General features: G+C 32.7%; 1 protein-coding gene across 3 annotated transcripts in view; it reads right to left on the bottom strand.

Annotated features, from left to right (window-relative positions):
- LOC118190665 (sushi, von Willebrand factor type A, EGF and pentraxin domain-containing protein 1-like) overlaps positions 1-16,840 on the bottom strand; it is a 693,686-nt gene extending 676,846 nt beyond the window's left edge. For all 3 annotated transcript variants that reach the window (XM_085810736.1, XM_085810734.1, XM_085810735.1), the window contains exon 1: positions 16,678-16,840. In XM_085810736.1, the coding sequence (XP_085666862.1) occupies positions 16,678-16,762 (85 nt within the window). In that variant the 5' untranslated portion in view covers positions 16,763-16,840. The remainder of the gene's footprint in view (positions 1-16,677) is intronic.
- Between the last annotated feature and the right edge of the window lie 248 nt (positions 16,841-17,088).

Genomic DNA, 17,088 nt, shown 5'->3' with positions numbered 1-17,088 from the left:
CAAATCTTAGCGGTGAAGAATCATTATGCACCACCATTTTTTAGCTCAGACGCCACTGTTGAGGCATCAGGTTATTTCGAAGCAGGAAAGAGGGAAAATGAGCAATGCCCTCGCCGGGACTCGAACCACGAACCTCTCGAATACGCTTCGAGCGGGCTGACCATTACACCCCGAAGGCGTCCTAAGAAGACGGGAGAAATAACTTATAAAATAGTAAATACACGTCTAAGTAATCTATAACTGCACTTTATTTATTTTGATAATATGTAACTGATTGATGTTAAATAAACTTAATTTATTATATTTCCAACCGGTAACTTTTGTAAAGATTTGCAACTTTTATTCGGGCCTTTTAGAAACGGTTAATTTTAAGCAGGTATATGTGAAAAATGAGCAATGACCTCGCCGGGACTCAAACCACGGACCTCTCGAATACGCGCCGAGTGTGCTGACCACGAAGGTATGCTAAGAAGGCAGGAGAAATACCTTAGAAATAGAGTTGCTGGACAATCAGCTTCATCCATTTATTTAGTCTTGTCATTCACAGGGAAATGGAGAATCCCAGCAAGATAACTGCGCCTCTTACAACTCTCGGTTCCAGTAGACAACCGATTTTTTATATTTAAAAATTGTTTAACTAAGATTTGTAGTATTTTTATAATAAATTCTCTTCTGACTTATGAGATTGTGATAGGGAGTTTTCGGCTGCAATAGAAGATAAACCTTTTTTCTGTGACTTGTGAGATTGTAATTTGCAGTTTTCGAACTACAAGGGATCTACCACTCGCTTGAATTTTCGATGTTTGAAGTTCTATGGCTTGCTTAAGAACTTCTATATTTATTTATTAATTTAAAAACTCTAAAAACATTTTTCTGAAATATTTTTATATATCAATATGTTTCCTGAAAGCGGAGACATGCAATTTAAATTCGTGCTATTCTGTAATCAACTGTGATAAATTGCGAACAATAATTTTCCTCTAACTTCCTAAACTGATTTTTGTAGTAATCCTGTGAATTTTTGCTTAAACAACTATCTGCTGGAATTTAGCAGTTGGCTAATTTAATCTCGAAATCCTATAGCGTAATTTTAGGGACGGGAAGAGTGCAGCACGCAGTAAAATAGATTTCATATAACAATGGGCAGAGCAACGATGACCAAGTGTGGTACCCTCCATAGTCCGAATGCAGCTGGATTGGAAATTATTAATGATAATTCCTCTTGGAAAGTTAACTGCAACTACGCATTCTTCAAAAAGTTTATTTATTCAAAATAATGCTTTCTAAAATGTATGTTGTCAGGATGAGGTATAACATATTTATTCAAGTCACGCACAGGAGCAATACTTGGCTTGGCATTAAAAATATTTGCAATTACTTAGTTGCGCATGGAACAGCTACTGCGCTTTAGTTGAAGCTGAGCAACTGAATGTTTTCCTGGAACTGTATGTTAGGAGAGGGAAATTGAAGAGACCTGGAAATTGTAAAGATTCACCTGTAAAAACTTAACAATATTTGTTAAACATTTAGGATATTATTGCAATGCTAAATGAGAGTGCTGTAATATTACTGCATTAGGAACGTTATCATTAGATTCACTTTTATATTTATTACTTAAAAAATAATACTTATAATGGTATTCGATATTTTTGAGTTAAACTTAATATACTGTTTCTGTTAATGTAATTAATTATGAATGTTAAATGTTAAAGGCAATAATAACTTTTTATTGTTATAATGATAACGTTAATAATAACGGAATAATAACGTTAATAAAAAAACAATGAAGTGATTATTATAGCGTTCCGATTCTTTTGTTATTGCATTATAATACATTAAAATTGTATTCTTACCTTCTAATTGAATATAAAATCAGAGGGTTCTCTAAATTGCTGCTATCAAGAAAATTAAATTTTCTATCCTTATTAAACAATACAGAACATTCATATAATGTTAAATCTTGTGGCCTGGTAGTTCTACCTGGGTTCAAATTTTGGAGAAAGAGCTGGACGCATAGGAGCTTTTGTGTTTGTTAACATATGTAACGAAGATACGAGCCATGAGAAGGTTTCTTTCACATCGGCAGACATCTCTCCATTTGCTTTGCCTTAATCTGTTAACCTAACTTAATTGCTGACTGCACATGAAATAAATAGAATATTTTCATTGATAGAATTTATGTGAAATTTGTAAAAGAATTAACAAACAATTAGGTCTGAAGACAACAAGCTTCACTTTCTCAGTTTCACTGGTTCTTAGAATAAGATTTTATATAAAACGTCTAATTTGATGCAGTGGAAGAGTTCCTTAGACGAGGTCCACTATTTTATAAGGTTTACATAATTAGAATAATTAATTAGTAAAACCTTCATTGTGCTTTAACGAGCTATGTTCGAAAAGTCTCATACCTTACAAGGAAAATATGCAGATATTTTAAATTAATAATTTTTCAAGGCTAGCTGAGGTGTTAGAAATAATTTCTGCATTACCTAATATAAAAGAATTAAGAATCACTAAAATAAATAACTTTTATTTTGTAGGTGTATCCTAATTTTAGATTTTAATTCATTTCGATGTTCCTATACATGTTGAATTTTTTAGAATAATTCTCACATCATTTGCATTTTGAAAATAATCTTCACCAGTAATGTAAGGGTTTATACATTAGTAATATTTCATATACATCGGAAATTAATAACGTAACGTACTAATCAGTGTAAAATAAACAAAACATTAACTAATTTAATTTTTTGTTTACTTCATGCTAAACAAGAAAGATGCAATATTTCTCGTCATCCTTAATTTGCATAAATGCAGCATAAATTATTTGCAATGGAATATTTAAAAGTTGTAACTTTTCTAAATACCTCATAATAAACAAATAAAAAACTTTGAATACTTTACTTTAAAATTAATATAGTCATTAATAAATCAAATCTTTATAAAGTTACCAAATTCAAAATGAAGTAATTATTATTAAAAGAAAAAAAACGGGTTTAGTCCGCCAAGATCTTTCTTAGGGGGATAGACTTTCCAAATATTGGAGGCATTCCATCAGACTAAAAGTGGAAATTATAAACTTAAATAGATCATTATTCTGTTGGTAGAAATTGATTTAATAGTTATCATTTATTTGTTTAGCACAAAAGTCAAAGCTTGTAGGCCTTTTTCATATCAATTAGTGTCTTTCAAACCAAGGGGAATAAAACCTTTATCTTCTTCTAAAAGCGCAAAGCAGGTTCAAGTGTGAAATGCCACTCCGGTTATTCTTTCTCCTCTACTCATTAAAATATTATGCACTCTGGTGAGACACATTCCAGGTACTTCGCTAGCCTCATAATATACCTCAAATATACTACGGCCAGTTTTGAAATCAGATACCCAGTGTTAGTCAGTGCAATACTAATGGAAACGTTGCTGTCAGTTCCAGTTGTAGGGTTCTACTAGTCGTATAGAAATTAAAATAAATATCATTCAAACGCTACTAAACAGACAAGCAAGTTATCTTTCCAGTCTGAGTTAAGATGGCAAATTCTCGAAAAGGTTAAAATAATCTTATTTTTGCACTTTAAAACACATATGCATCTTCTTCTAAAAGCGCAAAGCAGGTTCAAGTGTGAAATGCCACTCCGGTTATTCTTTCTCCTCTAATCATTAAAATATTATGCACTTTGGTGAGACAAGTTCCAGGTACTTCGCTAGCCTTATAATAAACTTCAAATATACTTCCAGCAGTTTTGAAATCAGGTTCATGTGCTTAGTATGAACAGCAATAACCGCTCGCAAGTAAACTGCGTCATCTTCTTCCAGCCTTCGCCACGCTTCTTCGCCACGCCAAGATACACGCTGCTTTGCTTGTTCGTCTAAAATCATATCGCCCCGTTAATCTGTGTTAAGGAACTAGAAAGCCCGGCAGTCATACGAAATGACAGCTGTTCTAGATATTATGAATTGTGATTAAAATGGTTTGTGCAAAGGTGTCTGCTAATTTAAACTGAATTACCCAAAGCAGGCGGCGAGGACGCCCCTTTGCTCACTGCCCCACGGGGTTTTCCCTTCTACTTGCTTAATTGCTTAAAGTAGAATACAATGAAGGAAACCACTGTACTCTACTTTGAGCAATTTAGTATAGAATTCTATTATTCTATTTTCTTAATAGCCCGTGGCTAGCTCAATCAATAAAGGTGATTTAAATAATGAAATGTTAATTCACGTGTCAAAGATCTCTTTGTACACAACATTTCTTGTGTACATCTTTCCATCCTTTTTAAGCTCGCCTTGCAGAGGACCATCCAATATTTTTAATTTTACGTCCGTTCTTTCACAAACTCTTGAATAGGCAACATAAAGTTGACCGTGTCCAAATGCAGACTCAGGTAAAAAAGCCCTGAGAATTACTGATGGTCATAGCAAAGGGAAGTTTTACAGGAAATTGTCTACGTCTTATTGAAACGGCAACCCTGTGCCATGGCAACTTCACCCCATTGGCTAGTGCAGTTACGAAAGCAACTAATAAACTATCGGCGACAAACAGACACTTAAGCCGCATATATATATGGGGTGAAGTAACAACATCTTCATCGAAACGGCTGGCTCCCGGGCTTAGCGAAGCACACCGTTGGATTCCGCAGGTCCGTGGCACGTCATTTTGACCATTCGCGTCTTCTTGGGACTTTAATTAGCCGAGATATTAATTAAAAACTAACATTCCCCTACGTTTTCCCTACATTTTCCACTTTCTTTCTTTCTTGGGTTTTTCCTATTAGAGGGATTTGGCTGCGTGCCAAATTCTTTTTTCTCGAATATCTACGGAACGGCGCCGAGTTGAAATTCGAGACGCGTATCCTCGGATTCCAAAAGAAATCTCCGAATCCATCGATACCGTTCTAATCTTCGTACGACTTTAATCGGTTAAGATATTAATTAAAAACTCCGGAAACGTTAATTCCCGCGTTCATTTAACTATCGGCGACACACACTTTAGCCGCTTATATATATAAAGATTATTGTAATTGTTTATGATTAAAGAAATATTGTCTACGATTAATTATTCTAATATGCCTGGAAATGAAGATCGTAATTAGCTGAAATTGTTTTGGTGATAAAATTGTGTTTTCCCGTCTTTCCGCTCTGCTATCACGACTATGCATAAAACATTTTACATATATATGTATATAATATATAATTAATTAGCACGGTGAGGAATTAAGTATAATCTTTCGCTAACAATCATAAATGAAGTGGCGGAAAGTGAGAGCAGATGGATTGATTCTGTAGCATGGTAGATAACTGAAACTCTTTTGTAAAATCACAAAACTCACTTAAAAATCCGAACATCTCTATATTACTTGTCGATTCTTATCAACATATTTCACTACATTACTCTCGAGAGAGAGAGCAACAACTTATGGACGCAATTTGTGTTATGAATTCTAACGTTTTAAATTTAACTTTGTTATGACGGAGGTCTTCTGTTGTCACATGCGATATACTAAGTTTTAAAACTAAAATTCTGATAAAAAGGATTTTTTCAAACCTTCTTCTGACTTAGGGTTACTTTACTTAAGATTTAGGACGGAACGATACATCGGCTGGCTGTCAATATGGAGCCAGAAATTAATATTTAAACAATCACGTTTCGTACAAATTTATGTTAAAAAAGTAATGAGAATAATCTCATAGGTTCGATTTAAAACCACGTAGACCATGCAGTTCTATCTGTTGGAATACGTTAGAATTTAAATCACGTGATATCTCTATGTTGCAAAATTGAACTGATTCATTTTATAGCAAACAGCTTAGAGTTCAGATAGGTTACCTGTAATTGAGTAAAGTTTTAATGTGTAGCAACGCACAGCTATCAAGTGTTTCTTGCCAGTGAATAAAACAGCCACAGAATCATAGAGTCATTAAGTTTTCTGATGTCAGGAAACTGTTCGCACTTCCTTGCCGGGATTTGAACTCTGGATTTTCCGAATACGCGTCGAGTTTGCTTCCAGTTATAACACGAAGGCCTGCGGAAAAGACCGAGAAAATACATTATATACTCAGCATCTTTAAAAGGTGACTGAGGATTAGGGTACCCAGTCTCCAAATCCTGTAATTGACGGATTATTTTCCAGCGCCTTTTAGCTCGGGTGCCATTTGTAGAGCTTTTTAGAATTTTGCGAACTGAAGAAATCCAAAATGCCCTAGCTAGGATTCGAAAGCCGGATCTCCCAAGTACTCTTCGAGTGTATTTCCAGCTACACCAAAGGCATGCGGAAAAGAGGGAGAAAATACCTTAAAGCGATTATAATTATCTGTAAGAAAAACATTTGTTCAAATATTGAGCGAAAATGTGTAGGATAGTAATCTTCCAAATGGAAAAATACATCTGAATGGTATTTTCCATCCTCGAGTAGAGCTTCATTATGACTATAAATATTAATGTCAATAATATCAAGGCGAAATGCATGAAGGCAAAGTTATTGAAACGTATTCTCAAGAAGCTACTTTCCCTAAAATTTAGAACAGACGATATCTGATTGGAAATTTCAGAAAAAATATTGTCCCTTCCTAACGTATTTTGATTTTCCAGCATGTCACCATAGGTATAGAAGTAATGGCATTCACTTCACAGGAGATGAACCTACTTCTTCAGATTTGCACACTTCCTCTGAAGTAAAAACATAATTTCGAAAGCGTCGATTGTCACTGAATATGTTATGTCGCGAATTTTAATTATATTAATGTTTGTTTTAAGTATTTTTTTCAAGTATTTTTAATTATATTCCTTATATTCTCAGTTATTAAAAGCCTTATTTAGCTGGTAGTTCTTGAAACTGTAGTGTAACAAAGACAGGAAACATCTACTAGAACACACCTGGTTTTTCCTTCTTACTAACAGTAGAAGCAGTTAAGGTGTTGTCGCATTTCTTCGCTGGGGACTTTTATTAATGGCGCTGAAACGAATATCTAAAATCGGCTTTCTTATTTCACTTGATTTCGCTTTCTTATACTTGCAATGTGTCCTTCAGTAAGTTTAGGTGATTGAATTTCTTATCGCTAGTTTCCGCTTTTTATCTGGGGGGGGGGTCTATTTCCCACGTTTTTCCCGAAGTACAGATGCTCAGGACTTCAACTGTCAGATTTTCTTGTTTTTGATTCGTTGTGGGGGTATCGTTTTCTCAGTTAAAGATAAAGTAAAATTCTTGGGTTGGTGAGATTTAAGTTTGTGATTTTTTTGTAAGCCTATGAAATTTATCTAATTTAATTTATTTCATAGCCTATGAAATATGGTCTCGGCGGAGAGACCGAGTTTACCTTGCAGGCTGCACGTTGTAAGAAGTCAATTCTGATTCTGATTTTTGAGCGAAAAAGAAAAGGAAAACAGAAGTGTGGCGGGGCGAGCGCCGTGAACTAGCGGGCTGCGGTTATGGATTTCCCGCATTTAGCAGATGAGACAGTTAAGTTAAGGTGTAAAGTTTAAAAAGTTAAGACCCTCTAATTTTCAGCATCGCAACAAATACAGAAGCAAACCAGATACATTGTGCATTCTCAAAATCATATAAAGGTGCATTCACACAGATGGCGTCGATGTATTCAGATCGAGCAAGAGTCTTACATTTCTAATATAAAAATATAGTGTAAGGTACTATCGGTGTTAAATACTTACATTTCTATCACATTAAAATATATAAAAGCGATCTCATAATGTTTCGTATGACCTATACGAAACATTATGAGAAGTTGAAGTTTAACGTTGAAGTAAATATCCTTTGCTACGTGAAACCAAATCTAAGCATCTGACTTCTCCACTCGTACAAAGAAATGTAGCATGTAAATCGCAAAAAAGAAAGCTTAAATTTCCAATTTTTCGTATGGGAAATGAATTGATTTCCTAACAAATCGAAACATATTTCCGCCTCTGCGAAAACCTGATAAAGGGGTAATAGATTTTAGTCATTAACGGACAATATTACAGATATGAAAAAAAGTGTTACGGGTTTTTGAATCAATGCTCTTGCTTTATCTTCTTACGATATGAATATAAATCGGATATGGTCTATCTCCGCAAAAAATAAAAATCTATTATGAGTTGGGTATTACTTAGTTTCAATACTTTTATGTCATGGTAAAATTTAGCACTTTAGTTTCCTTCCTAAAATATGTTTTGTACTCAAACATTTTTTCGATAAGCTTTGTTGTCAGAGAAAGCATATCTGAAACACAGTGATAAAGGAATATTTATTATGGGAAATAAAAACAGGGGGGTGTTAAAATCCTATCTTGAAAGCGTTTTCCAATACAGTTGGAAATACTACGTTTATGTAAAAGTCAAGTGAAGTAATTTGCTTTTTATTCTCTTTTTATATGCTTTTGTTTTAAATTTTCTTTTTTTCCTGTTTACTAATTCACTGTTTCTTTGCTGTAAATTAGGAAACGCAGCAGACGTAATATGAGGTTCAAAAACTACATTACTAATTTTTAAACTGAAGATTTCTCTGAAAAACTTGAATGTTTATATAGAGTGAAGGAATTATTTACATTTATTAACACATTACAATTATTTACATTTATTAACACATTACAATTATTTACATTTATTAACACATTACAGTTATTTAAATGATCTGTATGCATTTCTGTAAATTAATCTATGATCACAGGTATCTGCTCGATTTTAATATAACCCGAATTTTATGCTACAAATTTTAATTTTGCTTGTGTGTCTCGATCTTTCTCTTCGTTTCCGAATTTTGTAAGACTGAAAAATTTCTTTGAAGACAATTTCATTTATTTTTTGCAAGACTCGCTTTTATGGGTTACTTTATTTACATTTGCCGTCAGGAATAAATATGTTATTTCTGAAAACGCGATAAGTCCCGAATAGGAAACTATTCTCCAAAAAAGGAATAATGGCTCCTAATATGCAACAAGAAAATATCCAAAGAATAAACTGACAAGAACTAATTTTTAAAAGTAAGTGAGATATGCTTGGAAATGAATTAAATTTACCGAAGGAATAATTTGCAATACTCAATAATAGATTAGCAAGTATTACAATCCGGATATTTAAAACGTACAGGGCTATGAAGTTAAATGAGAAATTAGCCAGTAGAGTGCACTTTATTTAGCTTGGCAGTCAGTAGCATTTTATGTTTGTAATATTAGAACAAAGATGTAAAAGTTATTTTTTAATTATTCTGAACCTCAGATGCTTGCAAATTTGATTTGCCCTTAAATTTTTAATTACATTATATAAAATGCGCAACATCTAAGTGACTAATCTGAGTTCAAATAACACACCGAATAGCGATTTTTTGAGCAACAAGAATCATTGTAATATTCGAAATGTTTAGAATTCGTTTTGAAGGACCAACGAGGAAGGATTTATTTAAAGAGGGATTTAAACAAATCCCTTTGAAGAAGTGCAAAGGACGAAAGAGATGCCTGTGCTCAGGCGACAACAACGAGAGAAGTCAAGCCACTGGCGCAATCTATGGATGAAAACTGAAAACAACTCCCAAATAACTTCTTTAAAACTGAGGGTACCGACGAATTGGAATTGGGATGGCTAACTAGAATTGAAGGAGTTTTATGAACGTGAAACGCTTCTTGAAAATGTAATTCGCAACGGAATATATTTTTTGAATAACTTTGCCTGCAGAAAAATGCAAAATGTGATTTTCCGACCAACAATGTCGAGCAGCAGGGGATTTATGCAATGGTTTTCTAACATATGCCTCGAGTTCTTTAGCGCGATAGTCTTAGGCTGCCTTGTCAGGACTTGTGTTTCTCTTGATTTGCGTTGGAAACATGAATGATCCTGAATAGGAACAGGGAGCTTACTAAAGCTATGTTCAAGAAGGTGTGAAGTAGGCAACACAAGCAGGAAGGGTATACGAAATCCTTTATTTTCAATCTTTTACAGTCACTTCCGAACTTCGGAATGCAGAGACCAACCACTTGTGGTCTGAACGTAAGAATATAAAAACTACTAACTAAAACTCTAACTAAAAGCTAACTTTGAATTAGTACACAAATGCCTAGCACTAAGACTGGCCGTTGTTTAAAAAAGGTACGTATGTAGTACGCCGAGATGCTGAAACTACGATATGTTTGCAAATATCAAGAGGGCTAAACCTCTGGTCTTAAAGGCAACCAGAAACCGAGTGAAAACTCGTAAAACTGCAGTGGCAAGCGGCTTGCTTCCTAAAACTCCTTCTCTCTCTCGCTTGGCAAAAAGCCACAACTTAAGTACTTGGGCGTTAGCAAGACAATTTGCATAAAAATGTTAAAGCATTTAATTCTGGCGGGAAGTAGAAAATAAGAAGTGATAGTACAGTTTTAAAATAAAATAAACGTTAGTAAACCTTAGTCTGGACAGTATAAATTAAACCACACTAGAAAGGAATCCCCTGCGTACACCTAAGGAGTTCATATGCAGAATGATGTCTTTAAGTATCGAAGAACGAACTTTATTAACAGAAGAGAAAATGACCGAAAGTTGAATTTCTGTAAAATACGTGCAATTTTATATCTAAATGTTACTCGGCATCTTCTTCACACGCAACATATCCAACTTCAGAACCACTGTGTACCGTAAGCTTTCATTTGTTTGTCTTCCATTCCACTTCAAATTACGTGATTCGACTGACTAGCTTCATTTTAGGCCTTCGTTTCTGAAGCACTTCAGCTTGGTCCCTCCAAATGGGCTCTTGACCAACAATTAAATTACTTAAAAGCAGTTTCTATTAACAGAGTTTTTTTCACTAAAATTCTTATCTCAATACATCAAAATGCATCTCTCGTTTTAGGGTATTATAAGAATTCTGTTGTCATTCCTTACTTTCCATCGATTATGTACGAAAAACGAAACATATAAATCTCTTGTTGCCCTAAACTATTGGCGAATTAGATTTTCTAGAAGTTTATCACATTCATAAAAATCTTTCAGCTCTAGTTAACAGTCCCAATTCCAATTCATCTTTAGCCTCAGCTTTTATGGAAATTGCTTCATATTTGCTTTCATTTTTCATCAAAAATGGCGCTAATAACTTCACTTCCTTCTTCTTACTGTTTGAGAACATGCTTCTCTTTCGTCGTTTGCACTTCTGCAACTCAAGAAGGTTCCTTGTTTCATCCTCCGAAACTAGTCCTGCAAATTTAAGAATATTACACTTAAGCTGATTTGTGTTTCCTTAATTTCTCCAATAATTTATATGACTTAGCAAGACAATTTGGTAGTGCTGAAAGTGCTTGTAGTGGTAGTGCTGAAACTCACAAATTGCCAAGAAGTAGTGCCTGGTAGTGCTGAAACTCACAAATTGCCAAGAAATACTATTGCATGTAGTTCAGCAATAGGCTGGTTTAGAGCATGAATCTTCAAGCATCGGGATTTCAGCACCATGCCTAAAGAACGTGTGTAATAGAGGAGAGTAGAATTATTATATTAAATTTTAAATGGTGGGAAAATGCGCAGACACCCTGCTGGAACATGCATTTTTTAAATGTTATAAAACCATTCTTTCTCCCTGGGAATATTATACAATTGGTCCCTTTTATGAATTTAAGAGGGAAATCATTTCGGAATGAGGTAGAGTTTAAAAAAAGAGCAAGCTATTCTTATTACATTCTTTGTTCCTGGTACTTCTAAAACCGTTTTCCGTAATTGTGTCAAGAAGCTGAGGTAAAAGTGCGAAACGTAAACAGAGAAAGATAGTTGTTCGTTGAGCATATCACGAATTTATTACGAAATCGTAACTGTTCAGCCTTTTCGAATTTTCTGATTTTTTAAAATTCATTTTTCGACAATGGTAGTACATAAAAAGTACACGAAGTGATAGATTGATGTGTTTGTGGAGTTATTAGGTTACTTCGAAGCAGTACATGTGAAAAATGGGCTACTTAGCCGAGACTCGAATCTGGACCTCTCGAATACGCTCTGAGTGTGCTACCGTTATACCATGAAAGCATGCTGAAAGAAGAGAGAAATAACCTGATATGTAATTTAACAACGTCACTCGTTTCTGTTCCTTATTTTACATGTCAGGCATAAAATACGAAAATAAAGTTAGCTATAAGGTATATACAAATGTGTGTGTTTAAATCATACATGTCTTCTTGCTATATTACTTTAAGTTCAGTTGGTCTTAAGGCTGCAAAAATATATCATAGAAGACTAATAAATTTACATTTTATCAGACCTCTATGAGGAGACAGAACAACAGAGATAATGTCATGAAAGGATATACAGTACATAGCTACCTCTGAAGCATTTATTGTATGATTTTGAACTTTTTGTTACTTTTTTAAACGCCGTCTTACAAAATGCGTAATACTTTCGTGTCTTAAAACCATAAAAAGCAAACTGATGCTGCAGAAAAAAAAGAAAATGTTTTATATGTCCTAATGTTTTAAAAGGATTGTTTCAATATGCTTGAAAAATATGATGTGCATTAAACAAGACGCTTTATTGATATGTGAAATCTAAACGTTTGAGATGCTCTGATGCATTGAATAGTTCTTAAATATTCTGAAGTATCAGATTAGCGCATGCCGAAGCGGATATAGCTGACACAGGGAGCTTTAAAGGATATGATGGAAGAACGTTTAGCTGTTAATGCTATTTCATTTTTAGAGCCAATAACGTATATGATCCGCGAGGTTTTAAGCTCGAAACAAAACTCTGATTTTCACTTCTTCTGAGCTTTAAAATGACGTAAAATACAGTATCGATTCAAAAGTAGTATTTCTATAAAATTGCGTGTATAGTAAAATTTGTAGGGTTGTTAGATTTGGCGGTATTGATATTGGTTGATACCTTTATCTATTTCAGTTAACATTATTTAAAAATAGCTTTAAAATTTGCTTTGAGTTCCGGATGAATGCTTTAAATCTGATGCAAACATGAAGAAAATCTAAAATTTGCTAAGTAAATGCTTTTCAGAAATTACATTTCTTGTGGAACGAGATAGATTTAAGAAATTTAAATCTCAATCTCTTACTAAAGTATAAAATTATTACCATTTCGATAAATGTTTGGTATTTCGATATTATAATTATTAAATATTTAGATAAATTAATACAAATGAAAAGAGATACCGGCAAAACCCAACTTGAGTAAATAGCATTTCAAAAAAAGCCAATGTTTTCAACAAAATTAATGTTTGTCACAAATGCGATTTTGCGCACGTTATAAGCATCATTTTGATATATGAAAGTGTATGTAAGACATATTGATTAAAACAAGTTTGCTGTATTTTTTTAAATTAAACCATGCTCTATTATTTAAGCCGAAATAGGATTACAAATTTGCTTTGTAAAGAAAATATTAAACAAAAAGGACAAAAAAACCTGGTGCTTAACTTATATTGATAGCTCTCTCCAGTCAAAATGATATGTACATTAACTGCATTCGATTTTCAGAGCTCTAGACATTGACGCACTCCTGTTTCAAAAACTGAACCAAAAGCTATAAGGAACATCTTATTCCGACAATAATCAGTGTATAGAAATTAAAAATTATATGTCATGGTAACCACTTATACAATTTTCTATAGTAATCCTCAATCCTTTTGTCTTCTGGGATTGGTGCAATATATAACTAATGAATTCTCTCGAATAGGTGCAACTTAATCATTATTGTGCTAAATTTATAAAATTAGGAACAACTAGTACTTTTCTAATTATGCAGATAGCATTTTGTCAATAACTTTTAGATTCAATGCTAAATTAATCTATATCTTTCGAATTAATCTTGATACATTTTTAAACTAAATTTTACATAACATTAAAAATAAACATTATGTGCAGTCCACTGATTGGCAATCTAATCACAAAATATATTCTGCATAAATTCAATATGGTCTCACATGTTCTTCTAAAGTAACCAAATATAAAGACATTTTATGAAAAATAAAACAGATTTACTTATTCTAAATCACGAATATATTTTTCTGTTCACGAGATAAATATTTAACTGGTTCCCTCATTTCATATTTGATTCTTAAAATGAAATTTTGTGCATGTTTTTTGAAATTAATATTAATAGGATCAAGAATATAATTGTGAAAGAATAATGTAAAAGAATTAATTGTAGATAAACATGTAAAATTGTAAACAAGTGAACATAAAGCGTTTACAACAATTCTCTCTAACATAGTAATTCTCTACCATGTCTTTAACATGGTACAAAAATCCGTTTAGTATTTGAGGATTGAAATTTTATATAAAAGGGAAAACTCAGAAAAAGCTAAAGATAATTACATACACTTAAATTAAGTCTATTCTTAAAAGAACAAAATATATATCTACGTGGAATGATCAAACACATATATGTTATGATACTGAAAAAAAGCAAACTTAAAACCTTTATAACAAGGAATCTACCTAACATGGTTATAGAACAGTATTTACGCAACACAATTTCATCTAAAAGGGAAACACCAAAAAATCTAAACATAATTATATACGCTTAAGAAATTAAATGTTTCATTAGAAGAAAAAGGTATTGCTATATCGAGGTGATCAAATCAAGTATGTTGTGATATTAAAAAATATATATATACATATATGTATATAAAGGTACTTTTCAAATGACTAATTTTAGTATGTAAAATAATACTTTTAAAAAAATTATATATTTTCAAGAAACTAACTAAACCAAGAAACTTAAAGAAAATTTAAAAGGGTAGGTCAATTCCCCAGTACCAGTCAAATTCAAAATATTATTCGAAAAAAAAAATCAAATTAAGAAATCGATAACTTGAGTTTTGTTTATTAAATGCATATCATACCGCTGAAAATGTAAAATATTTCAATATAATAGAAATTATTAAACGCAGATCAAGGAAATAAAGAGGTTTCAAAAGAAATTTCAGAGGATAAGGATATTTTGGGTTGAAAAATGAGTTTTCGTCTAATGATGCTTAGCAGGAAGGAAAAAAGAAAGATTTTGTAATTTAATATTATTATATTTGCTATCAAAATTTCATAATTTTAATAGAATAATCAAATTTCACTGCTAAAACAGTAGGAAAAAATGGCGTTAATTATTTAGCATTATAATATAATCAACAGCAATCATTTATAATTTTATTAGCTAAAAAAACGAAAATAGATCAGCCTTATTATTCAATGGTACTAAATTTGTTCTTAGCACAAAATAGTTCAACTTCTGTAAAAACTGAAATCGCATAATGCGTCATATACTTGAAATCTATAAACAATGGTAAACGATACATTTGTGTGGTCTTCTTTTAGTGAGGGTTTTGATAAAAACTATGGATAACAAATTTCCATTTTTTTTATTTCAAAAGTATCTTGTAACCGACAAGATCTAGAAATTTGAATGCACTCTGCATAAAGCCCATGAATACAGGAAAGTATTGGAAATCGAGATTTCCAACGCATACAATTTGTACATTTCATACTTTTAATAATTTAGTATTGAGATTAAAGCTGCAATCTCTAAGCCACAAGATCTAAAAACTTCGAATTTTGCAATTAATTTATTATCAATATCGGCACCATTGGTTTTGGTACAAATTTTCCATTCTTGTCAATTTTAAACCATGATGACAATGCATCCTTTTGAATTTTGTATTAATGATTTTGAATACATCTTTTTGAATTTTAATGTAATGCATACTTTTCATTCACTGCAAGTATTTTTGGAATCGGGAGATCCAAACTCAAAAGTATGCATGATAAACATTTACGAAACAAATGCAAACACTAGCATTTAAATATTAAACTAATTTGTTTGATATTAAATATTGTGATTGCAATCATTAATTTTTATCATTGAAATTGTTGGCATGATATTAGAAAATAAAGTTTTACAATGTTTATGTATTAATATGTCGTTCACAAATTTTTGCATCGCTATTATAACATCCACATATTCTTAAAAGGAGTGTCTATCTGTCAGAAATGATAAAAAATCCTGCAATGCAGTTTGAAGAATTTGCGTTATATTTTATAATATCCTCTCATACTAAACATAAATACTAAACATAAATACTAAGCAATTAAGAATAGGAGGAATTAATTTAAAATACATGGTGCATACCATCAAAGACATTCATTAATACGAAGTTACATTTTAAAGTTTCAGAGCATCTATTTTATTTTAAATTTATGACCCTTTTAGCTCTGAATTAATCGTTTTGGTTTGATGTCTTGTTTAATTCATATTTTTGCTTCATAACATTGCTTGCATTCTCAATCTCTAGATTCCCAAAACTCGCTTGAATAACCTTATACACAAAGTATTATCGTTACTGAACTTGTTAATACTATGAATACCGAAAGAATATTCACAATCTAAGGAGGCTGCTGAAGATGAACTATTTAGAACATTCTTACTATCATTACTTGTATAGTTATGTATGGAAAAGCTATCCAATGAATAATCTCTAACTTAGCATCAGCAGAAAGTAAAATAACAGAAAACCGATTGCTCTGAATTCTTTAAAAATGTTCATATCCTTTGCAAAAAAAGTATTCAAAACTATTTAAAGAAAAATATATAAAACCCGTTTCCATTTTCATTTTTTACGCATCACATCGAAACAACCACTTTTATAAAAAGCGAACAGCGTAATCTCCCCCTTTCACCGAAAAAAATAAATAAATAAATAAGAGAAAACATCCCACAAGTTGGGGGAAAAAGCTTGAATTTCTTACCAGTTACTGTTCCAGTGGTTTTCCCGACCTGGCAGAGAGCGAACAGACACAAAAGCAACCCCAATAAATCCTTCAGCAATGCCATGTGCTACAGCCGACTTTCCTGCGAAGCGCTGAAGAGAGCAATAGAAACTGTACTGTTGCTTTTCCCACAGAGCACGATATGCGCTCACACTGGAAAGACGTGGAGAAACGCTCGTATATATACTACGTCCCTCAACCCCTAGCGGTCGAGGCGGGAGAGGAGTTACGGTGCAGACCTGATAGCTTTCACGCCGACAAATAATGGAAAAAGTATGACAAAATGGGTGAAGGGAAGTTAAAAGGTTACAATGGTTGTTTTTCTTGAATTTCGGGCAACAGCAAATTTTAATTTGACAAGATTAATACTTCTGTTGCACGAGATATATC

This window comes from Stegodyphus dumicola, chromosome 2 (assembly GCF_044657685.1).
Source record: "Stegodyphus dumicola isolate Sdum_Otavi_A_Nest chromosome 2, ASM4465768v1".
NCBI lineage: Eukaryota > Metazoa > Arthropoda > Arachnida > Araneae > Eresidae > Stegodyphus > Stegodyphus dumicola.
This window is presented reverse-complemented; position numbering and strand designations above follow the sequence as displayed.